Source organism: Felis catus, chromosome D1 (assembly GCF_018350175.1).
Source record: "Felis catus isolate Fca126 chromosome D1, F.catus_Fca126_mat1.0, whole genome shotgun sequence".
Classification (NCBI taxonomy): Eukaryota; Metazoa; Chordata; class Mammalia; order Carnivora; family Felidae; genus Felis; species Felis catus.
Window position 1 is genome coordinate 85,771,472 of NC_058377.1, and position 26,573 is coordinate 85,798,044.

The window sequence follows — 26,573 nt, forward strand, 5'->3', positions numbered from 1 at the left end:
AACTGCACTGTGCAGAGATGAGGCTGTTCACTTTTCATCCACCACAGGACTTTTGGGATTTTTGTTTGTTTAACTTTATGGCCGGCTAAATCTCTCATGCTTTACATCCTTGTTATCTTTGGTCGTTGTCCAAGATGTAAGCTGTTCCAATGATCTTTCTGTTGCTTTTATCTCCATAATACTCTTTTTTGCTCTGTAGATTCAAGTTCCTACTATTCTTATCCCTTCTAAATCTTTCCCCTGTATAATACCTATTTCATATAAAATAAGCTCTAATATCTTAAAATACTATCATTGAATATTTTATTGAATTATTTACCATTTATTATGGATTTACTGTGTGCTCGGTATCATGCTAAGCCCTTGACGTGTATTTTATCATTTACTTTCACAATAATCAAATGAGATGTCTATATTTTAGAGGAGAGTGAGTTTTTGAGAGAGCAAAGTAACTTGTCCAAGGTCACACACTTAGTAGCTAAGATTTGCAAGCAGGTTTCTCTGACATTGAATCATCATTTTACACTAAAACCTGATGATTCACCTTAATTATTTTCCAGAGTGAGATTTATACCTTTGGCTTTTCTGCCTTTTATATCATCTCACTCCTGCCATATAATGACTTCTTAGTTATTTCCTTCCTGATCTCCAGCCCTCAGTGAGCTTTCGGCATTCACCAGCAAACTTTTGTATCTCTCATCACCTCTTTTTCATTCTCAGTAACCTCAGTGATCTTTTAAAACCTCATACTCAAACAACAAACATTACTACTTTCTCCCTCATTTTCTGGGATAACTTGCAGTATTTCACATGAAAGAAAATGGTCTCTTCAGATGACAACTCCCCCAACTTCCCACTGTCAAGCTTCAGTACCCACACATGGGAGAATGTCTCCTGTTTGAGAGTCATCCTTTCGCCTGGACACTAGAGCTTTCCTTCTTCCACCTTACCAAGGAATGGCAATATCAGTTTTCTTTTCTTTCTTTAACTTCTCCTTCCTTTTTAGTTCTTTCCTGTGTGTACTTAAACCTGCTCAAATCTGTTTTCAAGCCTCATTTAAAAGAAAAGGAGGAGGGGGAATTCTTCCTTAACCCCACTCCTCCAACTATCCCTTTTTCTCTTCCTTTTATAGGAATCTATACATTTTCATGATATTTAAGTCATTCCTCAGTTTATTTAAGAAAGTAGCACATCACTGAAACCGCCTTAGCCAGAGATATTAGTGGCCTTCTCATGGCTAAAACCAAGGAATACTTCTCAGTTCAGCAATTGATGTGGTGAGTCACCCTTTTTTTAATGTTTATTTATTTTTGAGAGAGAGATTGACAGAGCATGCATCCATGCAAGCAAGGAAGGGGAAGAGGTAAAGGGAGACAGAGAATCCCAAGCTGGCTCTACGCTGTTAGCACAGAGCCCAACGTGGCTCAAACCTATGAAACGTGAGATCATGACCTGAGCCAAAATCAAGAATAGGATGCTCAACTGACTGAGCCACCCAGGCATCTCAAGTCACTTTTTTCTTGAAGTACTCTCTTCCTTTAGATCTGTTATAACATTTTGTTCTAGATTTCCTTCTACCTTTCTGCTTTTATTTTTTTAGACTCCTTTGGCTCAACTTAAAATATTAGTATCCTCTTCCCTCTTCTGGTGCTACATACTCTTCCTGGGAGGTCTCAGTTCCTGCCGTAACTAGAATGACCAGGGGTGGAAAAACTCATTTTATGAAATCTGTAGACATTGATGCATACATAGGATCAACAGAGAAATGCAGAGATCATATTCAACTCCCTTTCAACATTTTCTCTTGAATATCTCTCAAAATCAATGTGTCCAGAGCTGAACTTCCCTTATCTCCAAATTCTACCCCAATCCTCCAAATCTGTCCCTCTTCCTATGATTACTAGATTATTCAGGCTACCAAGTGACACATGCCAGAGACCTGACTGATGTACTTGTTTCTCCACTGTACACATCCAGTAATCATTAAATCCCAAGGTTTTTAACCTTTTAAATATCTTAAAATTCTGTCTACTTCTTTCTATTCTTGCTGCCATGACCCTAATTTGGCCATAATCCACAACTTTCACTAAATTATTGTAACAGCTTCTTAGGTTGCTTCCAATGTTTTCTTGCTTCAGTTCATTTTCATACTGTAGCTAGAATGAACTTTCTGATATAAAAATCTAAAGGTAATCATGATATACCCTTACTTAAGACCTTTCTGTGCTATCAATTTTAACATAATGCCCAGCTTCCTTAGCCTAGAAGATAAGGCCTTTAATGATCTGTCACTGCTGATTCACTTCAGGCTTGTCTCTTCTCATGCCCTCACCTCTTTCTTCAAGCATATCATCCTAGGCTTTTAATTCCATCCATTTACCATTCTCTCCAGGCCTTTGCTTAAATTCTTTCTTGTTGCCTCCTTTTTTTCCTTTCTTATCCTAGCTCTTAATCATCTCTTAGGTCTCCACTCAGATTCTCTTCCAGAAAGGCTTCCTTAACTATTGCTTTCCTTACCCTCAGCCCACTTAGTATTCCTCCTCTATACTTCTGTAGTATTGTTTATCTACTTTATCATGGCACGTACTATACTTTGTTGAAAATACTGAACCATGTATCTTATTCAGTAGGCTGTAAGCTCTGTGACCATGGCAACTATGTAAGGGCACCATGAATACATGCTTGAATGAATGAATGCTGTGAAAGCCTGGCTAAAAACAGTTACTTTATACTGGTAAGAAATAGGTAGTCATGGAGTATTTTGAGCTATGAAGAACTATTATGAAGGATGTGCTTCAGGAATAAAGTGAAAACTTGTAGTGATGGAAATACTAATTATTCTAATCGAAACATGAGATGATGTCTATACTTTTGAGACTTTAAACCATAAATTCATCACATATTTTGATATAACAGTGCTACCTAATTTTTCTATTTCTGCATTTCATTATGTGTATTAGATTATAAATGTTTCACTATTCTTAGATTGCTCTGGTGTAAAATACTATTTCCCTACATTTTTCCTCTTTTAGTAGGTCCCTCTCAAGAATGTTGATTCTTCTGTTCTTTCTAAATGTGTGGGAGATAAAGGAGAGACAAGAGATAGGATGATTCCCAGGTGTTTGGCCTGAGAAGGTTTGGAGTTAGTACCATTAGGTGAAGTCAGAAAAGGAGGAGAAGGAGCAAATGTTGATGTGAAGTATGAATTCGGTTTAAACATACTGAAGTTTGTGAGTATTAAATTTAGGCTAGAGAAAAATATTTTGGATTTGTCAATATTATTTGACTGATACTTTATGGAACTGATACTTTTTGGTTGAAGTCATTCATAGGTATATATTAGAATGCCCAGATTTGTAGACCATGGAGGATCCATAGATGGAACTTTGAGGGGGGGGGGGTCTCTTAATTCCCTGAAATTACATGTAAATTTGTATATGACTGTGTATATTGTTAGAATAAGGTATAACTTGCATCATATTCTCAGAGTGGTCTGAGATTCCAGGAAAGACTAAGAATACCTAGAGTAAAAAGAAAAGCAAATCGAAGTCTAAAGCCAAAGCATATCAGTTAAGGGATAGGTAAAGGAAAATAAGCCCATGAAAGAGATATGAGCATAGCCTCTGGAATCAGACTGGCTGATTCAACTCATAGCCCTGATCTTTACTAACTGTGTCACCTTAGGCAAGCTGCTTGCCTTCCCTGTGCCTTCCTTTTCTTACCTATAAGATAGGGATTAACAACATTTATCTTACAAGTTATTATGAGGATTAAGTGAACTAATGCATGACAAATACATTGCACTATGTTTAGCATATAGTTAGTGGTCAAGATTAGTTATGTATTACTTTTTACAGGATGTTGAGGAGCTCAGAAGTGTTGACCATAGCCCAAAGTGAGAAAAAGAAAGCGAAGATGAAAGTTTCCCCATTCCTGTTGTTGGGATTAAATACTTCCTTGCAGGTCCAGAGATCCACCACAGCTACTTCCTCGTAACTGTTACCATCACCACCATTAGTAAGCATCACAGACAAAGATTGGAGAGAGCAAGAGTGCAATATTCAAGTTCAAAAGTGATCCCTCACTCAGGCAGGTAAGGCGGTACAATTCCTAAGAGCATCAGTCATAGACATTGAGGATCCTTACAAGAAGCAAAGACTGGCATCCTTGTTTCCCAATTGACTTCTTGCTAAACTTCTGAACCTGTAAGCCCTTCAGTGAGTAGTGCATGGTGAGAGAGTCCTTGGAGGAAGCCTGTCGTAAATCTCCCAGGGTTTGTCATCATTCCCGACAACAACACTGTTTTCTGTGTCTGGTGTGGGAAAAGGACAGAAACCTGCTGGGAGAGATTATATAAATAGCCAAAATAATAATGATAGCAATAGCTAATATTACCAGAGCAGAATTTGAATATGAATTACTGGCCAGCCCCCCAAAACCTAGATTCCACCTCGGAAGGGTTTCTCAGCAGCAGATGTGACCAAAATGAAACTGAGCACTACCCACAAAAACCATAGAACCCACCCATAGAAAAACATAGAAACCACCACAACTTCAAAGGCTACAAAACAGCAGGCTTAACTAGACCAGATCATACGAGGCTAAGGACATCTCTCCCTAACCAGACAGCCAATTATGTAAGCTGATCACTGCCACGTTTTTCCCCCTGATCTCCTAACAACAGAACTAGGACTTGGAAAGAAGACATGGAGGAAGAGACATTTTAGAATCTTCCTTTCCTTTGGAACCCCTCTGTCCCACTAAGACTTTCAAGTTACAAGTCTCAGTCTCCACTAAAGAAGGGGGAAGGTTTGCACTGAATATTAAAGTTTTAAACTTGACTGTTCCAAGTTTTAATAACTGAAACTGGTGAGAAAGTCATGGAATTAGCTCTAGATGTCAAGAGATGAGAAAGGAAGATTTGACATAGCTTAGTTGAAAGTAGTGACTAGAGAAATTTAATAGAAGCAATTCATATTTATTTACCAAGGAATTGAGTCTAAAGAAACAGGGCAATTGGGAACAAGAAGTGTCTTAAAAATAGAGCATTAATGGAGAAGGAGAGTATAATTTCAGGAAGAAATTTGTCCTTGATAATAGCTGCAATACACAAATGAAATAAGAAAGATTTTAAAGTGTCCCAGAAAACAGACAATTAGAAAGTCCTTGGTGACTTTGTTAGCATTCCCAACACAATGAAAGGGGCAGCTCTTTTGGACTTTGATGTTAAGAAAAATTGATATTCCTGTTGTTCCTATCTATTAGGCTTCATTCTACCTCTTGTGTGATTCCATTTACATATGACAGTCCATCAGATATTTGGAGACAGGTCTGTTACATCCTTTGGGTCTCTTTTTCTTCAACCTAAGTATCCTTTTTCTCATGCTTTTAAGTTCTTTCACCCTCCTGGTCACTTCATTCTGAATATGCTTTAGTTTGTGTAAGTCCCTGAATGAAATATATACTATTGCCAGTATGGTCCACTACTGTAGAATAGACTAGGACTTCCATCTCTCAACCTAAGAATTGGACTGTTAATTCAGGCCAAAACTACATTTGCTTTTTGGCGATTTTGTCACATCGTTATCATTTTTGCTTTTCCAGTTTTATGGGGATTCACTCAATAGATTAATTAAATGCTTAATGTACAACCTCAAAATTTGTTTCACAGAAATGGTGACTTTCAGCTTGAAGAGCGTATTGTTTTTTGCTCAACTCTAAATAGGTGATCTTCCTCCTATTAGTTTTGACTGCCACATAGGAGTCTTTGAAAAAACTGTGTGTATATATGTGTGCATGTGTGTGTGTGTGTGTGCGTGCATGTACACTAGGGTGTGTTTTCAGCCAAACTTCAGTAGATCTGGCTGATTTACAAGACAAGATAGATTTTTGTTTTTTCCTTAATTATACAAATTATACTACTAAATGTATAGTATGTGCCTACTGCTAGCAATACAACAATAAAATACATTCTCTGCCATGAGGATCTTTTAGCTTGGTGGAGAAATTTCAGTATGTATATTAAATGCTACTGTAGGAGTTAACAAAATGCTCCAGGGCACTCTGGTCATCTCACCCAGCCTTGAGGAAAGCTTCTCCAAGGATGAGTTTACCTAATTTGGGTCTGGGAGGGACTTTTGAGGGAATTAGCTAGCCAAAAAGGTGAAGTAATTTATGCAACACGTGCTGACCTAAGATGCAGTATAGCAACTAGAGATATTAATTTAAGTTATAAGTGTAGATAAGATCAGTAGGAATTGTATATAGGTAGGAAAAAAGTTACAACTCACACTCATTTAAAACATAAATAGAAAAAGAGGAATTCTGCCATCTAGTTTATTGTCACTCTTCATTAATGATACATCACTCAATATTTTTTATTATCTGTGACTCTCCCTAGTTTATGCAGTACTTACCCAATATAGTTGTTCATTCCCTTACTAGTGTATAGATGTAACCTTAATTTTACAAATAATTATTTTAGTTAGGCTTATTTCTCATTTACTTTTACTGAGAAGTCGTTAAACAACCACCATGTCCTTTTATAGGGAAATGACAGTGTGATACCACTTTTAACGCAAATATTTTTATTATACACATTAAACTCTGCTCTTTGGCGGTGACCACACAGAGCATATAGGACCAGGTTAAAGGGTTTAGTTCTTTCTCCCAACAGCAATGAGAAACCACTGAAAGGTTTTAAGTTGGGAAGTGAAATGATTGGGTTTGTATTTTCAAAAGGTTACTACTAAATTGGAGGATTAGAGTGGATGCAAAGAAATAAGAGGTGATTGCAGTGGTGTAGGCAAGAGTTTTTGGTAGCATGATTAGGGGAGTGACACTGTGGTGTCACAGTGGTGTCGACAAGAGTTGTTGGTAGCATGATTAGGGGAGTGACACTGATTTAAGTGACAATCAAATTTCAGAAATACTTTGAAAATAAATATAACAGGATTTTAAGGATGGGTAAAGGAATGCATTGGTGGGAGAGAGAGAAGAGGAATCAAAAATAAGTCCTGATTTCCTAAAAACTGAAATGACCACATTTGGAAGAAAAAAATAATGAGTTACTGAGTTCCGTCTTGGATATGTGTGATTTGAGGCACTTTTGTACTTCTGTATTTAATAACAACAAAAGGGCCCCTGGGTGGCTCAGTAGGTTAAGTGTCTGACTCTTGATTTCAGCTCAGGTCGTGATCTCGTGGTTGGTGAGTTCAAGACCTGTGTTGGACTCTGCACTGACAGTGTAGAACCTGCTTGGGATTCTCTCTCTCCCTCTCTCTCTGTCCCTCCCCAACTTGTGCTTGCACTCTTTCTCTCTCTTTCTCAATAAATAAATAAATAAATAAATAAATAAATAAATAAATAAATAAATAAATAAAAAGATTTAATAATAACAAAAGCCTAAAAGCAGGAAAAGTCCATGGTAGAGAGATGATGAAATAAATTCTAGTACATACATTTTCTAGAATATTATGGCCCCTGAAACATGACAGCTACAAGACTATGAAACATGTGAAAATAGGAGAACATAAAATTCAGTAATAATTGTAACCATGTAGGAAAACACCACAGAAAAAGTACTGAAAGGAAATATAGCACAGTTTAGCAATTCTGTGAAAGTGATGGATGGTGGAAGAGTTTTTAAAAATTTATTTTCCATGTTGTAAAATGTCAGCCTTAGAAAGTAAAATTTTTAGTATCCAATTTGGTTTTTACATCAGTGATTTTTAATGACCTGTGTTTATATGGTTGCTTCTGTAAACTAACCCACTAGTAATTCCTTAAGGTAAAATCAATTCTTTTTTTAAACATGACTTTCTTGTTTTTTTTTTTCCTAAAGTTGAATAGAGATAAATTGTTAGTTATGTAAAGTGAGTGCCCCGCCCTCCCCCCAGTATGATAACTGCATTAGAGAATAGGCAGTGCCGGTCACCTTACCTCCATCCGTCTCTGTTCTCTTTTCCACCTGTCAGCTGTAAGCAGTACAGAGGCATTGAAAGTGTTTTTCCCTTACACACAAAACTTTCATGAAATGCTCCTAAATCCATGTCAAGCCCATTTTGCGTCTTTTAGATTTGTGGATATTCACTTGCAATGATAGTATTAAAGAACTATGTTCTTTAATATATACAATTGAACTTGATGTAAATCTACTATACTTTTGATCATGGATTTGCTCTAATTCACTGTACTGAGAAGGTTTATCAACAAGTTACCACCTGCTGTTTTAATTGCACCTTAAGAAAGCGTTTCAATAAACCAACTTTACTGAACTATAAATTACACACAATGAAATGGACCCATTTTAAGTGTATATGTTAGTTACATTTTACAAATGTGTATATACATAGAACCACCACAGCAATCAAGATATAAAACATTTCCATGCATCTTCCAAAATTTCCTCATGCCCAAAAAAGTTTTCTGGCCCCAAACATCTAACTCCTTTCTATCACTAGAGATAAATATTACTTTCTGTAGAATGTCACATAAAGGCAACCATGCCATGCATAATTTTTGTGTCGGCTTTTTTCACTTAGCTTAATGTTTTTGAGATTCATCTATGTTGCATGTACATTATTTTATTGTTTAGAAGTATTTCATTTGTGAATGTACCATTCGTCTTTTCCATTCACAAATTGATGGGCATTCGTGTTGTTTACAGCTTTTGGATGTTACCAAAATTGCCATAAACATTCTGTATAAAACTATGTATGGACATATGTTTTCATATCTCATGGGTAAAAATACAGGAGTAGCATTGCTGGTTCGTTTAAGTGTAAGTTTAACTTTATCAGAAATTGCCAAACTATCTTCTGAAGCAGCTGTACCATTTTGCATTGCCACTAGCAATGTAGGAGCATTTTATTTGTTCCACATTCTTGTCAATACTTAGTATTGTATTTTTATTTTACCTTTCTAGTAGGATTGTAGTGGTCTCTCACAGTGTTTTTTGGTTTTTTTTTTTTTTCCAGGGTTTAATACAGTTAAACTTATTTTTATACATTTACTGGATATTCATATGTCTTCTTTTGTGAAGGGTGTATTCAGATCTTTTGCTAATTTTTATATTGGGTGGTTTGTCCTCATGGAATTAGAAGACTTTTTAGTATGTATACTGGATACTAGTTCTCTATCAGATATATGTATTGCAAATATTTTCTTTCTGTAGCTTGCTATCCATTTTTTTTCTGTTATGGTTCATGCTTCCATACCTTGAGAAATCTACTCCAAGGTTGCAAAGTTATTCCCTATGTTTTCTTCTAATAGTTTTATTGTTTCAGCTCTTATATTTAGTTTTGTGATACATTTCAAGGTAAATATTTGAGTATTAGTATGAAGTAAGATAGAAATTTTGTTGGTTTTTTTTTTTTAATTTATAGTCTGGGGTAAGACTGAGATTTTTTATTGTGTTTTGCATCTGGGTACCCATTATTCCAGGACAATTTGTCCAAAAAAAAAAAAAACAGTTATTTCTCCACCTTTCTAAAAAATCAGTCATGTGGGTTTATTTCTGGACTCTATCCTTTTATATTGATTTCTATTTCTATCCTTTAGCTAATTCCATATTGCCTTGATTATAGCTTTATCCTAAGTCTTGAAATCAGATAGTAAGTCCTCCAATTGTTCTTTTTCAAATTTGTTGGACTATTCTAGGAACTTTGGATTTCTATGTAAATTTCAGAATTAGCTTATCAGTTTCTCCAAAAATCTTATGGGGTTTGCATTGGAATTCCATTAAAACTATAGATCAGTTTAGAAAGATTTGAGTCTTGTATTCCCTGAACAGGATATACTTCTCTATTTATTTAGGCTTTCTTTACTTACTCTCACAATATTTTGTACTTTTCATTGTGGGGCTAATTCATGCACATATATTGTCAAATTTCTCCAAAATATTTCATGGTTTTTTCAATTGATCATAAATGGAATTTTTAAAATTTCAGTTTCTAAAGTAAGATTTTAATATTTTGAAGTGTTTTGCAACTTGTTTTTTGGAATAGCATGTGGTTTATCTTGGTGTACATTCTAGATGCACTAAAGAATGTATATTCCAGGGGCGCCTGGGTGGTGCAGTCGGTTAAGCGTCCGACTTCACCAGGTCACGATCTCGCGGTCTGTGAGTTCGAGCCCCGCGTCAGGCTCTGGGCTGATGGCTCAGAGCCTGGAGGCTGTTTCCGATTCTGTGTCTCCCTCTCTCTCTGCCCCTCCCCTGTTCATGCTCTGTCTCTCTCTGTCCCAAAAATAAATAAACGTTGAAAAAAAAATTAAAAAAAAAAAAAAAAGAATGTATATTCCAGAAGCAGTGCTATCAACAATAGCCAAATTATGGGAAGAGCCCAAATGTCCATCAACTGATGAATGGATTAAGAGGATGTTGTGTGTGTGTGTGTGTGTGTGTGTGTGTGTGTGTGTGTACATTGTATATATATATATAATGGAATACTACTCAGCAATGAAAAAGAATGAAATATCTTGCCATTTGCAACAATGTAGATGTATCTTGCCATTTGCAACAATGTAGATGTATCTGGAGGATATTATGCTAAGCAAAATAAGTCAGTCAGAGAAAGACAGATATCGTATGATTTTACTCATATGTGGAATTTGAGAAACTCAACAGATGAACATAGGGGAAGGGAAGGAAAAATAAGATAAAAACAGAGAGGGAGGCAAATCATAAGAGACTCCAAATACAGAGAACAAACAGGGTTGATGGGAGTAGGGTAATTGGTGATGGGCATTAAGAAGGGCACTTGTTGGGATGAGCACTGGGTATTATATGTAAGAGATGAATCACTTGGTTCTACTCCTAAAGGCCAGACTACACTGTATGTTAACTAACGAGAATAAAAAAAAAAAAAATGTATATTCTGGAACTGTATATTATCTAATTCAAAGTGGTTGATAAGGTTCAGATTTTCTATTTTCGAAATGATTTTTCTCTTTAGCTGTTCTGCCAGTTACTAAGAAATGTATGATAAAATCTCCAAATTGAACTTATGTCTATCTTTACTTAGTTCTGTCAGTTTTGCTTTAAACAGTTGTATTTTTTTCAGAAATTCAAAGAAACAATTTATCCACACACATCTATGCACATAAGTACATATATACATGATCACAGAGTGTTATAATTTCTTACATATTTGTCATTATTTATATTCTTTATTCCTTCCTGTAAATGCAGTTTAACGTGTTGTGTAATTTTCCTTTAGCTTTTAGGTCCTGTAGTACAAGTCTGCTGTCCTATCTGAAAATAGTATTTCACCTCAGTTGTTGAATGTGTTTTACACATTGGTAATTTTTTATTACTTGTTTCTCTTTCAACTCTTATAATATATAATTACCATATCCTCCAGCCTTTGTTGTTTCAGATGAAAAATCAGTTGTTGATTTTATCATTGTGCCTCTGTATGTCATATGTCATTTCTCCCTGCTGCTTCTAAGATTTGTACTTAGATTTGGGGAGGTTTTTGTTTTGTTTTGTTTTGTTTTTGCATTTATCCTAGGAGAGGCTTCTTATACTTCTTAGATCTGTAACTGAATATTTGATCAAATAGAAAATTTAAATACTGTTTCTGTCTCTTATTGTCTCCCAGTGACTAGGACTCATGTTTTGGACTGCTCTGTATTGTTCCACATCTCTGAGGTTCTGTTCAATTTTCTTAATTTTTTTCCTTGTTCTTCAGATTTCATCATTTCTGTTGATCTCCCTTCAGATGTACTGATTGTTTTTTTTTTCCTTCCTTCATCTCCAATCTACTCATGAAATCACAAATAAGTTTTTCCTATAAGGAATAATAATTTTAAGCTCTAAATTTTCTGTCATTCATTTGTATAGTTTCTCGTCCTCTTTCGATATTCCTTTTCTGTTCACTTATTGATATATTTTCCTTTAATACTTTTAATGCATTCTACTTTGAGTCAGTTTCTGTAGGTTGTGTTTTCCTTAGTATGGATCACATTCAGTAATTTTTGGTTGAAATCTTCACACTGTAAAAAAAGCATTGATTATGAATTCTATTCTGTTTTCCTGAGGATTTCAGGTTTTTTGTTTTAATAGACAGTTAATTTGCCTGATCTTAAATTAACTCTCATTTCAATATATTGTGCAGCGGATAGTATCTCTGCTCGATTTTCCAGATTTTAGGTTTTGCTTTTTTAACTTGGTCACACAGGGCTGTCTCTTACAATCAGAATTTAGAAGAGAACCAAATATTTGTATAGAATTTATACTCGGATTTGGGGGCTCACACTTTCTATGGTTCTCAGCCCTGAGTTTTGTCCTCTGCCACCTCAAGTCAATGAGACTTCAGCTTTCTTTAATACAAGATTCTGCTCTCAGGTGGGGAAATAAATGCCTTCAGGGGAGCATTAAATTTGTAAATCTCACATGATTTAATTGTCTTTCAAGTTTATCCTGTTCTCTCTTTCCTACTTAACTGTTTCTTTCTTCCTCTCATGCATAGATAATAGATGGCTTAGAGGTCAACCAGGGATTTGGGCACATTTGATAACATTTGCAGAACTCTTCAAGGATTTTTCCCTTAAACTTTCAGCTGTTTTCTGAACTCTACATTCTGCTATATCAAGCTGTAAAGGATTTGAATTAAAGCTTCCAGAGCTAAGGGAGGTTAAGAACACTTTTAAGCAAAAAAGCCAGAAATTAGAAATTCTTACCTGTCATGATCACAGTTCTTTCAAAAGGAAACTGCTGTGGTTTCTGTCTGTTTTTCGTTGCTTTCCAATGCCTTCAAATATTTTTTAATGATTTTTTTTCAGGTTTTATAATTATAGCTGCAAGAAGCTTTGCACAGTGCTAACATTACCACAAACTCAAACTTTCTTAAGAATATTTTTTAATAATGAGACACCTGGGTGGCTCAGTTGATTAGGAATATTTTTTAATAGTGTGGGTTTTACAGATATTAACAATGCCTGACATATTACAGGAACTCAATTAATATTTGTTGAATAAATTAATCATGGATTCTCTTTTTTTAGATAATGCAATAAATTTACCTTTGTCTCTGGTTTTGTGTTGTCTTCAAAGTATTAAAGGAAAAAAGACTGATATAAAAATGTAGGCATGTAGCTATCAGTAATATTAAGAAAACAAAGATATACTCAAGTTGTTTATATTATGTCACAAAATCACGGAAATATTAACACATTTCTGTCAAACCTGACACATCATTTTTTCATAAAAATTCAGAAAGAAGGGAGGATGAAGGAATAATGAAAGGTAAAAGGACCGTTTACTAGGAAATCATTTAGTACAAATTTAAGAACTCTCAACTGAAAATCTTCAATTTTAAATTGCTATTGGATATAAAGCCTAAAACACAAATGTAGAAGTAATACTATTTTTACAAATTTTATAAATATTAATTTTCAGGCTATATACACTAAGTGCTTAATTGTTGTGACATGTAAGAAATTAAGTGTGAGTTTACAAACTGATTGGTAGATAAGAATAGCCATTGGTAGATAAGAATAGCACAAATGGAGGAGGGACAGACAGAGAAAAGGAGGCACAGAATCTGAATCAGGCTCCAGGCTCTGAGCTGTCAGTGCAGAGCCAACACTGGACTCGAACTCACAAACTGTGAGATCATGACCTGAGCCAAAGTTGGATGCTTAACCAACTGAACTACCCAGGCATCCCAAGAATAGCCATTTTAGAGGTGCAATGCCTAAAAAAAAATCTTAGTAAAGACAAAAATATCTGTGATTTCCTTGCTATAAGCATACATAATCCTCTAAATTTTGTGGATATCAGAAGTGGTGCAATAGATTGAGAAAAATTTTGTAATCAGACTATATTAAAAGGACTCACTTCTCATTGACCACCTAGATAAATAAGTTTCTTAGCCTATCTAACTGTACTTTAGGAAGACAGTTATTACCCCACCTCATATACTTGTTTTAAGGAGAAAAATTACAAGAATGTCTGAGTATGCTTGCTATATGATAGGATTCTGACTATATTTTTTTCTTTTTTACAGAAGAGGATAAATATAATATTTATTCTTCTTTGCTCTTCAAGTATTTCCTGGCAGAAGGAATCATCAATGGGCATACTTTGTTGGTTGCATCTGCAAAAGAAGACCCGGCTGATATTTTACAGGTATAGGATATACTATTCAATATTTCATTTTGAACATTTCATGAAAAAATATTGCTTACATATATGTAAACAAAATATATGTTTGTATATATACAAACTGTATTTAAATCCATTAATGGGAACATACATATATTTTATTCTCTTAAAATTTATTTGAACATGTAGTTTCATTTAAAAAAATTTTTTTTAATGTTTATTTATTTTTGAGACAGAGAGAGACAGAACATGAGCAGGGGAGGGGCAGAGAGAGAGGGAAACACAGAATCTGAAGCAGGCTCAGGCTCTGAGATGTCAGCACAGAGCCCGACACGGGGCTTGAACTCAGAAACCATGAGATCATGACCTGAGCCGAAGTTGGTTGCTCAACCAACTGAGCCATCCAGGTGCCCCCCTTTTTTTTTTTATTAAATTTTCTTTTTATGTTTGTTTATTTTTGAGACAGAGAGAAACACATGTAGTGTCATTTTTAAATTAATGTTTTCAGACAATTTTTTAACTTAAAATTGATATTGGCAGTGGGAAAAATAATAATAAGCTACTCAAAACTGAAATACATAAAATTATTGCTATACTATAGTCATGAAAATAAGAGAACTCTGTAAAAAGTTAGGTAAAGAAAAACAACAGCAGAATATTATCGGATATTAAATACCAGTATCCTAAAGATGTAAATCAGAAGAAAGATACAGAAATTAGAAGTACTCATTTATTGGGTGCCTCGGTGGCTCAGTCAGTTAAGTGGGCGATTTTGACTCAGGTCATGATCTCACTGTTCGTGAGTTCAAGCCCCATGCCGGGCTCTGTGCTGACAGCTCAGAGCCTAGAGCCTGTTTCAGATTCTGCGTCTCCCTCTCTCTCTGCTCCTCCTCCACTCAAGCTCTGTCTCTGTTTCTCTCTCAAAATAAATAAACAGTAAAAAATTAAAAAAAAAAAAAACCTAGGAAAAAAGTACTCATCTATTAATATTATTTTGCTTTGAAAATAACAGAAATTATTCTTTTCCAAGAAACAAGTAATAAAATAAGATATGTGGTCAATGTACTATATCTTTTTAAAACCAAAGCACACTTTAAAATTCAAAGAGGACAATATATATATATCCAGGACAATATATATATATATATATATATATATATATATATATATATATATGTATATATATATACATATATATATATATTTCATATATATTTCATATATATTTCATATATATTTCATATATATTTCATATTTATTTCATATTTATTTCATATTTATTTCATTTTTTAATATGTAATAATAAAATAGTTGGATTTAAAAGAATAATATGCCATTCTCATTTTTGTATTAAAAAATTATAAAAAATATTGTTTTCAACCTGCATACCCTTAATGTGGTCTAGTTAGTTTTCACAAGTTTAGAATAGACTGAATTAAAAATTTATGCCTATACAAATTGTAATTATTTATAATCTTCATAACAACAACATGTAGACAAAGTTTGTAGTGTATCACTGAGAAGAACAAATGAACTATTTAAAATGAGAAGTTGAGGAGTAACATAGATAAGTAGGTTTTCCTACATAATATTCAGTCAGGATTTCAGTGTTCCCAACTCTATTAGAGTTATATAAGAGTCATTTGTATTAAACAGTCTGAAAATGAATGACCAAAACGAAGGTATTAATAGCATTTAGAGATACACCATGGGTCAGTGTTGGTGGGGGGGGGGGGGGGGGATGGGGAGGTAGAGAGGGGAATGCTGTAATTGCTTAGTTTTAATTTTATGATGTATGCTTGGGAATTTCTGGAACCTATAACCAAGACAAATATTGCTGGTACAAGAAAAGGGAAAAGAAAATCTTAGAGACCATAATTATCTTAAAACTGTGTATAACTAAAAGACAAGTAAAGGATAAAAAGCCCCATCAGCTGCCTAAGATATATTATATAACCACCCAGCAATTTATCCATCATCCTTTGAAAACATATTCATGCCTATTGTAGTCAAAGCTCCTTCAGGAAGTCAGCATTAAGATGTAATGTTGAAAAATTACACCCCTTAGAAAATCCTATAGAACAATATACATGATGTTGTTAAAGCTTTTAAAAACACATTGGTAAGTATTTTTCAGTTAACTTTTTTTATCTAAGAGAATGTTCGTAATCATCTCAAATACAGTGATAAGTATTCTCTGAAATTTTTCTATGGAATGTTTTGTAAAATAGCAAAAATTAGATTTTTAAGTTAAAATATTTGTGTTTATCAGTAGGTAGGCTGATTTTTTTTTTAGAAATAAAAAATATATTCACACACGTACATACATAATTTCTTTAAAACTTGAAAATGCTGCATTTTTCTATTATATACTTTGCATAATTTTAAACAATATATGTTAATATTTATAATGTGATTTTCAGAAGTAAAATTAAATGCTATTTCTTAATATACTAACGTGAGTGTTAAAGCTTAATTCAAATACTTTTAGTGACGACATGCCTGTATTGATTATATTCATGCAGGAAGAGATGTCTAATATCTAGAACAAAGGGTTAATTCCTGACTTATGGCATTAACTTTTTGAGTTATATCTTTTATACATTATGTACTATCCAAAATCTACTACAGTTAGAATAAAGAGGGAGGCTAGGATGATTTTAGGAGCTTAAATGTTTTACTTTTTAATATGCATTCAAGATAAGTAATGGTTATAGGCAGGAATATCGATAACTTATCTTGATGTTTACTAAAGGTTTACAGAACATATTTTTTAACATCAAACATACTAATAAGCAAATAGTCCATATTTAAAATCATTTATTATGAAAGTACCCATATCTAATATAGACAAAGTCTTTCATAATTGAAAATGAATTACCTTATATTAACCCATGAATCCTGGAATAAGTAACAGCTTATTTAAAATAAACCATATCAGGGGCACCTAGGTGGCTCAGTTGGTTAAGCATCTGACTCTTGATTTCAGCTCAGGTCAGGATCTCATGGTTCCCAGGTTTGAGCCCCGTGTCAGGCTCTACACTGACAGCATGGACCCTATTTGGGATTCTCTGTCTCCCTTTCTTTCGCACCTCCCTGTTTGAGCACTTGCACATGTGCTGTCTCTCAAAATAACTTTAATAAAAAATAAATTGGGGCTCCTGGGTGGCTCAGTCGGTTAAGCATCTGACTTCAGCTCAGGTCATGATCTTGTGGTTCGTGAGTTCCAGCCTCATGTCGGGCTCTGTGCTGACAGCTCAGAGCCTGAAGCCTGTTTCGGATTCTGTGTCTCCCTCTCTCTCTGTCCCTCCCCCCTTCCTCTCTCTCTCTCTCTCTCTCTCTCTCTCTCTCAAAAAACAAAAAAAAACAAAAACAAAAAAATTAAAAAGAAAATAAACTATGTCATATTAGATGAATTAATATAGCAACAAAATATTTAGTATTGAAGTATGAAAATTTAGACTAATATCTTCAGAATTCTTTTTTTCTGCACTTTAAATCTGTAAGTAAAAATCAGAATATCTCAATAATTTAGAGCATTTTTACATATCCCAAATATTAGTCTGTTACCCAAATAATGAACTCATTTATTAAGATCTTATTTATTGTACCTTGTATCTTTTGCTTTGTTTTTTGTTTGTTTTTTTAAGTTTATTGATTTATTTTGGGAGAGCAAGCAGCGTGGGGGCAGAGAGAGAGAGAGAGAGAGACAGAGAGAGAATCCCAAGCAGGTTCCATGCTGTCAGTGCAGAGCCTGACATGGGGCTTGAACTCATGAACCATGAGATTATGACCTGAGCTGAAATGAAGAGTCAGAGGCTTAACCAACTGAGCCACCCAGGTGCCCCTGGTTTTTTGGTTTTGATTGAGAAAAGATATATTAATTGATTTAGAATTTGGGGCACCTGGTGCCTGAGTGGCTCAGTTGGTTAAGCATCTGACTTTGGCTCAGGTCATGATCTCACAGTTCGTGGGTTCAAACCCTGCATTGGGTTCTGTGCTGACAGCTCAGAGCCTGGAGCCTGCTTCAGATTCTGTGTCTCCCTCTCTCTCTGTCCCTCCCCTGTTCGTGATCGCTCACTCACTCTCTCACACGTGCGTGCAAAAATGAGTAAACATTAAAAAAAATTTAAAAAAAAAGAATTTGGGGCCCCTGGGTGGCTCAGTTGGTTAAGTGTCTGACTCTAGATTTCAGCTCAGGTCATGATCTCATAGTTCATGAGTTCGAGCCCCACTTCACGATGACAGCGTGAGGTCTGGTTGAGATTCTTTCTCCCTCTCTCCCTGCCCCTCCCCCATGCACGTTCTCTCTCTCTCTCTCTCTCTCTCTCTCTCTCTCTCTCTCTCTCTCTCTCTCCCCCTCTCTCTCTCTCTCTCTCTCTTAAAAATAAATAAATAACTTTAAAAGAAAAACAGTTAGATGAAATAGTATTGTTAAACAGTAAGTTTGAATTACCATTAAAAAGGTTTCCTTTCCTTGTGTCAATTTGGTGTTAAGTCTATATTTAACATCCATCTCTCATTAACTGATCATGGAACAAGATTTAGAAGTCTGAATCCAGTGAGTGGTTAGTTGTTTGCTTTTAGTACATTATTGTACAGGCTGGGCTTTCTGAGTAAATAGAATAGAAAAATATTTCAGATCCGACTTTTCTTTCCTTATTCTGTCAAAAATTGGGATAGCTGTGAGAATAAAGTAAAAAAAAGTACCCCTTGATTGGCCATATACACTACTGAACATTTTTTTATTATACTTATCTTCAGAGTTGTAGTTTATAATGTTCAGAACAAAAGTAATATGTTATGTTATATATAATTAAAAAAATTTTTTTGGCCCTTCTGTCATTCTACTTTGTAAACTTTATGCATGCTCAATATCTTATAAATAACATATCTTCGCACACATTTTTACTTTTTCTAGCCTGTATAATACATGTTTTATTTCCTATCAAAAGTATTTTATTACTGCCTATCTTCTGTTCATAGTATAAATACACATAAATGAAGAGCCCTTTAAAGGCAGAGCTATAATCAGAATATGTTCCCTTCATTTCTTTGTCTTTGTTCAGAAAACTACCTTGTTATCTATATGCTTTTCAGTGCTTACAACTCTGAAGTGCTAGTTGAGCCAGAAATTTGCTGTTTGACCCCAGGGATTTTTTTCCCCCTAGCTACTTGTGAGAGCTTATTTAAAATTCTAAGTTCTCCCCTGGCAGCCACAGTTAGAGCTTCTTTGGCAAACTAAAAAGACTAAGAAAAATCATGCAAAGGCTCAGTACTGCTTCCAGTGACCTACATTTGTAGCCAGCTTTTAAAAGATGGCATGTGCCTTATTTTCCAACAAAAAAATGAAAGATAAGATCAAAGAATAAAGGAGAATAAACCCACCTCTCTGTCACTAGCCAGTAAAAACCATTTCTGATACAACATTAAATTAAACACAAAGTTCACTTTGATATTTGTGTGTCACCAACATAAGAAAGGAAATTTGCATGCAGAAAAGTAGCCTAAGTCATACAGCAAAAATGCCATATTCTTTGATAGGATATTTATCCTCAGAAGGTGAAATACATTTGGGATATGAGCTTAGATTTTAATTTCTGTGATGCTACTTAACTAGCTGCAGGACTTTGCACAAGTCACTTAACCCTTCACATTAAGGTAGAGATAGTTCCCTGGTTACCTTATTCTGGAATGCCAAATTAAAAATGAAATATCAGGAGTTTTGCTTTCAAAATCTTAAAGAACTTCCTCTAGGCCTCACATTTACTTTTAAAAATTTTATTTTGAACTCCTAAAAAATATGGTTGTGGATACTTCATGGTTATTGTCATGCCTAAATGTTAAATTCTTAGAACCATTATATAGTACTTTCCATTCTTTGAAAAGAAGCCACACAAAGTGAGAATTAGGAATATTAAAAATAGAGTTCATTTGTCCTCTGAATACTTTTTCTGAAAACATAGAAGAGAAAGTATCTAATCCTTTTAGAAGGGATAAATGACTTCAAATTCTGAAAACCAGAGCCATTGAAACTTGAAAAAAAATACTCATCAGCTCCCCAAATTAACATGTTGCCCCATGAAATAAAATGTTAAAAGATCCCATGAAAGGAGAAAGGTAGCGCATCTTCAAGGGTCATAGATTAAATAGATGGTCTTTGAAGATTTATTATGCACAAAGGGATAACTTTACTGTGTGAAAACCCCAAAGAGGACAGAGCTATCTCTCCAGCTAATGTTGGGATGATTCTTTCAGTGGCCAGTGTTTCCTTCCTAAAATTTTGTTTTGTTCATCAGAAACCAACAGGCAGTTGCAGAAAGTGACCTTAGTACAGCACAGCCATCTTTTTGTATTATGTCATATTAGTGAAATCAGGGGCATTTGAAATGCACTTACCACTTTTTATAAAAGGTTTTTACAGTTCATGTGTGTGTATGTGTGTGTGTCTAAGGCTGTGCTAGATTTTGAAAACAGGGTGGATGGTATTAAAGACTTAAATTGGAAGTAGAAAAGAGATCTGAGACTATGAAGCATCTTACCTTTATACTTCTTAAAACAGATTATAACAGGGTACTATAGAATTTTTAAAACTATTTTGTGCATTTATCCAGTTGCCTCTACTTTTCAGTACTCAATGAGCAGAAAGAGAATCATTTTGTTCTATTAACACCAAGTGTATAACACAAAATAATGTTCAAATTTAATCAAAATAAAGTGATATCCAATATCATTTAGTGCATCACAATGTACTAAGGATTTTTGTGACATCTTCCCTAAACCGGGTTCATTTTGGAAAAATAAAAGAATATGTCATCAAACAAATAAAACCAGTCCCATGTGTGCTACTGAGCTGGGAATATAACTGATCTGGACCTCTTAAATAAAGACAATGCCTGATTCCATTTTTAATTGTGAGATATCTTTGACAGCAGATATCCCCGAAATTTTAGAATATTTCTTTACAACCTTGTAAAAATTCTGTGACTTCAATTTAATAAATAATTATGTTAAGATTACTGTCACTATCTTAACTTTTACAATAACTATAAATATTTAATTATATCAGGTTTTCAGAAATTACTTTATGTTCAATAAGGACACTTCATACTTATAGGAATTATATAGAAATCCTTTTCAGCATAAGAATCCTTCTATAACTCAAGTAATTATTGCATAATCTGTTTACTTAGTATAGATTTTCATACATCATTTATTTTAAGAAAACAGGTTAATATATACCCTTATATAGTAAGCATTTACTAAAGGGAATTATTGCACATCGTCTCATTAATTAAACCTGTTAAAATCAATGATTAAGTGAAGAGTTTGGTCTAGTTTTTAAAACATTTCACAAAATGTATTTTAATCAAGGTATTACAAGGACAGCATCATTTACCATTCATTTTCTTTCTGTAACTAGGGATATAGATATAAAGATATAGTAATACACACCCACACACACACATATATATATACATCCCACACACAAAATATATACATAATATGTATACACACACACAAACACACGCAGAAAGTCACATGTTTTTAATAATGCTAGTTACCTAATTAGTAGCTCTATTCACTTTAACTTATATTATCTCTCTCAGTATGAGTTTTGTTGATTATTCACTTTAACTTATATTATCTCTCTCAGTATGAGCCAGATTAAACATTGATAGCATTTGCTATATGAACTTTATTTTGTAAAGGAACTCAAAAAGGAAAACTCCAATTTTTATGGCTAGAAATATTAATAGATAGCAACAGTGTACCCTTGTCTCTCTATAAACAAAAACATGGAATTTTTATTTATTTTATTCACTTAAGTTTTTTTTTCTTAAGAAGCTTGTCAACTAAGGAGAATGTTTTGAAGGAATATGTATTATAGCTTTTACATTTTGATATATGAAATATATAAATTCTGTATCTAAGTTGATATATTGAAGAAAATTGATAAAATTATCATAGACCTCATAGATACTTGTTCCTAACAGCTTAACAGTTTTGATTTTTATATATGTTAGAAAATAATTGTGGAAGCCAATAATACCACAATGCCAAAAAATACAGTGCATTTCCCTTTAAAGTTTTTTTAAGTGAGTACCTTGGTCAAGACTTGGAGTGCTGTTGATATTCACAGGCACATTGCTAGGACCTGAATCAAGAATTTAAAGTTGCCTGTACTTCATTTTCCTAACCTCACTGCTAAATAGCAGTAGAACTCAGGGATTAATTACATGTCTGAATTGCTTCGAAATCCTTCTCTGACTGGAGCTCTTAAAAATGTGATGGTTTAAAAGGTAATATTTTGAAATAATTAGATTATAATTTGCATTTAAAGAAAGTATTGTTTTTTTTTTTACTGACTTTACCCTTTCCCTTTACTTCTGAATACTTCTGATGTAGACTTCCATTTCCTTTTCTTCATGTTATCCTTCTCCTTCCCTCTATCTTAGTGAAGAAAATTGAGTTTTTCCAATCTTCTCAATATAGTTCTTGTTTATCTGTGAAAGAGAAATGTGATAAGGATCTGTGGAAAAGCATTGAGAACACTACTCTTAACCTAGTGGTTTCATTTTCTGTTTTTCAATTCATGTAATTGATGCAGTTGTCAAATTAAAAGCATCATTTTTGTCAGTAGCTTAATTTGTGAGTTTAGTTAAAATAACATTTGTATATTAATGTGAAAGTATTTTTCACCTTTTCTTCTTGTAATATCAGTAATTGTTCCCTCTTTATATACAACAGAAAAAATATGGATATATAAATTGCACCAAGATGTTCCCTGTACTGAATTTGATTTGAAATATGGATGGAAATAATTCACTAAATACTAATCTTAAAATCCATGAGTTTAAAAACATTTTTCATATAACATCAGCTATATACCTACAGGCCTTTGACTTACTCCATGCAATCTACATTTCTGAATGCTTTTAACAATTAAAGTAACCTCTCCCATATTTTTAAATATTGAAACGGAGATAATGTGGAGAACTCATCTTTACTAGATGGATACTCAGCCTGGATATTTAGAGTACTCTTGTATTCAGATGATGATAATCAGTCAATAATATCTTTGAATTTGTTTCTCTTTCTAACTTTCAGAAAATAAATGTTCCCCAACTCCCCCGAAATCAACAAAGTAATATACTTACTGATACAATATAATATACTTACTGATACATGGATAATGCTTAAGTAGTATTAATTATACAGTTACCAAAACCTGCAAGGATCAAAAGATTTTATTTTTAAGAAGGATTTCTCATGCTGCATGGATTATGTTGCTACATAATAGCTCAGTAGTACTTCTGCTGAATTGTAAAATAGCTTAGAGAGGAGTATGATGCCCATAGTTGGTGTAATGCATTGGTAATTAAGAGGGTGGGAGGTTAAGCTTCATTAACTGCTGAGGGATTGTATCTTGGGTTTTATTATGCCCTAGAGAACATAAAAAGTGAGAAGGGTCAAACTGTTGGAATCAGATTTTGCTTGTGCATCTGCCAAAACAAAGACCACAAAATAATATACCAGTAAGCACAGAATGGCATGAATTGAAAAGGGAAGAAATATATTTACAGCATCTTATGGCTAAGGATAAATGTTTCTGCTGAAAAAAAAAATAAATACCCCTAATTACTGGAGTATATTTTGGTATTGGAAGTTTATAATAATTTGGTTTCATATAAGTTTTTGTTAAAGTAGAATAAGCAGTTGTTTTTGTCCAAAGGTAGTGCCAATTTCTTTATTCATGTTAATTTTCCAACATGATTCATCTGATTAAGAGAGAGAAATTTTATACTTTTCATTCCTATCTTCTGTGTAGACCATACGAAGCTTGCTCTTCATTTTTACTTATTCCTGATCCTTGCTACCAAATGTATGGTCACTGTAAGCACCGTACTCTATAAAAGAACCAAAAATCTGATATTCTTTCTTTTAAGAAACAAGAGTATAACAATCATGAAACGTGTTCTGTTGGTGCTCTGAGTTAGAAATCAAAGACTGGTGATTCAAAAGCATAGGGGAGAATCTTGATCTTTGATTACAGCTGTAATCATTGAATATTTAAAAGCTTATTCTTAGCATTCTCTTGTAAGACAGATTTTATCAAAACATTAAATAAACTTTTTGTTTGATTAGATATAGAAACTGCAACAAATAGTGTAGATTATAGCAGTCATCATCTCTGATAGGGTCAAGGAATCACCATGAGCAGGTTAGGTGATGACATACTTCAAAAAAAAAAAATTAGGGCTTACAAATGTAACAACATACTAAATACAAACTCTTACAGAACAAATTTCAGAATATTGGAAGATTAAAAAACATCTGAATAATCGGGGCACCTGGCTGGCTCAGTCTGTGGAGCATATGACTCTTAATCTTAGGGTCATGAGTTCAAGCCCCACATTGGGTGTAGAGCTTACTTAAAAGAAATCCTTTTTTTCCCCCAAATATCGGTTTTGGTATATGTTTAAATAATTCAGTTTTCATTTGAATTCTGAATATCAGTATTGAAACCAGTAAGACCAGATTTTTATATAATGGATTTTTTTGTCAGAGGATTATATAGGATGATCTAACACTATTACCTTAGACTTGAGTTCTTGAGTTCACCACACGTAAAAACCACACAACTCTTAATTTGCGTTAACCAGTTTTTTTTTTATTTTCTGCTATTTTTGTTCAGATTTCTGGCTAAAAAAATGATGCAAATACTGAAGAGTTACCAAGTGTTCACATAGGTCTAGCTAGGTAAATTACTAGCATGACTTTTTCACACCATGTTGTGTTAAAAGTTTTTTATATATTGTTGCAAGGCTTAAAAATGGAGATGCTAGGCACCTGGGTGGCTCAGTCAGTTAAGTGTCTGACTTCAGGTCAGGTCATGATCTCACAGTTCGTGAGTTCGAGCCCTGCATGGGGCTCTATGCTGACAGCCTGCAGTCTGCTTCAGATTCTGTGTCTCCTCTCTCTCCGCCCCTCCCCCCACTTGCATACTCTCTCTGTCTCTCTCTCAATCTCTCTCTCTCAAAAATAAACATTAATTTTTTTTCAAAAAAAATGGAGATGCTAAAGGAATTTTGGCCCACTTACTAAAGAAATAACCATATTTTATCAAATCTGAGATGCCACTGACCACAAGATGCATCACGTTTATGTACCACTGAGACAAAAACACTGCCAAATAAACTAAAACAGAATGTGTTCTTTTAACTTAGGGTTTCTATTTAATTATTTTCAAGTTTTCTTAGACTTTTTAAAAAATCATATCACACTTGTACCTAAAAAAGATAAGCATAATGTAACTTACTCATAAAACTTCACATTCATAATACTATAATGAATTACTTTCTTCTTATAGTCATTGGCCATTACCAGTTTTTCACATGATACTGTTTTCTGTGTCATCAAGAACACTGATGATACAGCATTTCTTATTAAATGTTCCTCTTTTTTTCCCACATTTTATTCTAAAACAATGCCATCCATCAGATGACTTTCCCAAAAAGTATCAAAAGAGGTTTTCTGGAAAACCAGGATTCATATTCTTTTTTAATTGAGTTATATATGGATTCTTGGCTGAAACATCAAAAAATTACATTTGTCCACTTACACACTAAGAATAACAACCAAGTTCATACATACGCAGACAATGATGACTTTCTGTTTGATATAATATCAATTGTAAAATGTACCCCAATTTCATAAATAATGACATATGAAAAAAACCCAGAATCAATGAAATGCAGTAAATGTATGCTTCAATTTTAAACCTGACCTTTGATGTATTGGAATTACCCACTTCTCAGAACTGTCACAAATCTTAATTGTCCTTGTTTAGCCTAGTGCCACCAATTTAAAAATAATCCCCACTTTTAAAAAAAATTAATGTTTATTTATTTTTGAGAGAGAGAGGGAGAGAGACACAGAATCTGAAGCAGGCTTCAGGTTCCTCACTGTCAGCACAGAGCCCGATGCCAGGCCCAAACCCATGAACTACAAGATCATGACCTGAGAGGAAGTTGGATACTTAACCCACTGAGCCACTCAGGTGCCCCAATCTCCATTTTCAATGTGTTGATGTTTTCTTGGGAATACTTCTGTGTCCCTATGAAGTTGGAACTTAACCTATGCTTCTTAAAATGTATTTCTTACCATGTATTTCACTCAGAAGTATCATGCATTCACAAGTGTTACCTTTCTCATTTGGGAAATATTCTACCAGGAGGAGAAATAATGTTAAGGAAAAAAAGAACATTCTCTCTATGTGGTTAAAAGATACTAAAGCTGATAAATCAGGAACTGGACCTTTGGTAGATGTTTTTATGGAGTTTGAAATTTTTTCTAATTTTTGTGAAATACTAACAATAAGGGGAAATAATCCAGTAATCAAGTTCTTCTAAGGAAGTGCTTTTATCCATTAAAAAGTATACCTTATTATACTGCAAGA

General features: G+C 34.0%; 1 protein-coding gene across 4 annotated transcripts in view; it reads left to right on the forward strand.

The window, feature by feature from the left end:
* The window catches only part of ELP4 (elongator acetyltransferase complex subunit 4), a 246,800-nt gene that overhangs the window by 16,665 nt on the left and 203,562 nt on the right, over positions 1-26,573 (forward strand). For all 4 annotated transcript variants that reach the window (XM_023239673.2, XM_045039094.1, XM_045039093.1 and 1 more), the window contains exon 3: positions 14,013-14,134. In XM_023239673.2, the coding sequence (XP_023095441.1) occupies positions 14,013-14,134 (122 nt within the window). The remainder of the gene's footprint in view (positions 1-14,012; positions 14,135-26,573) is intronic.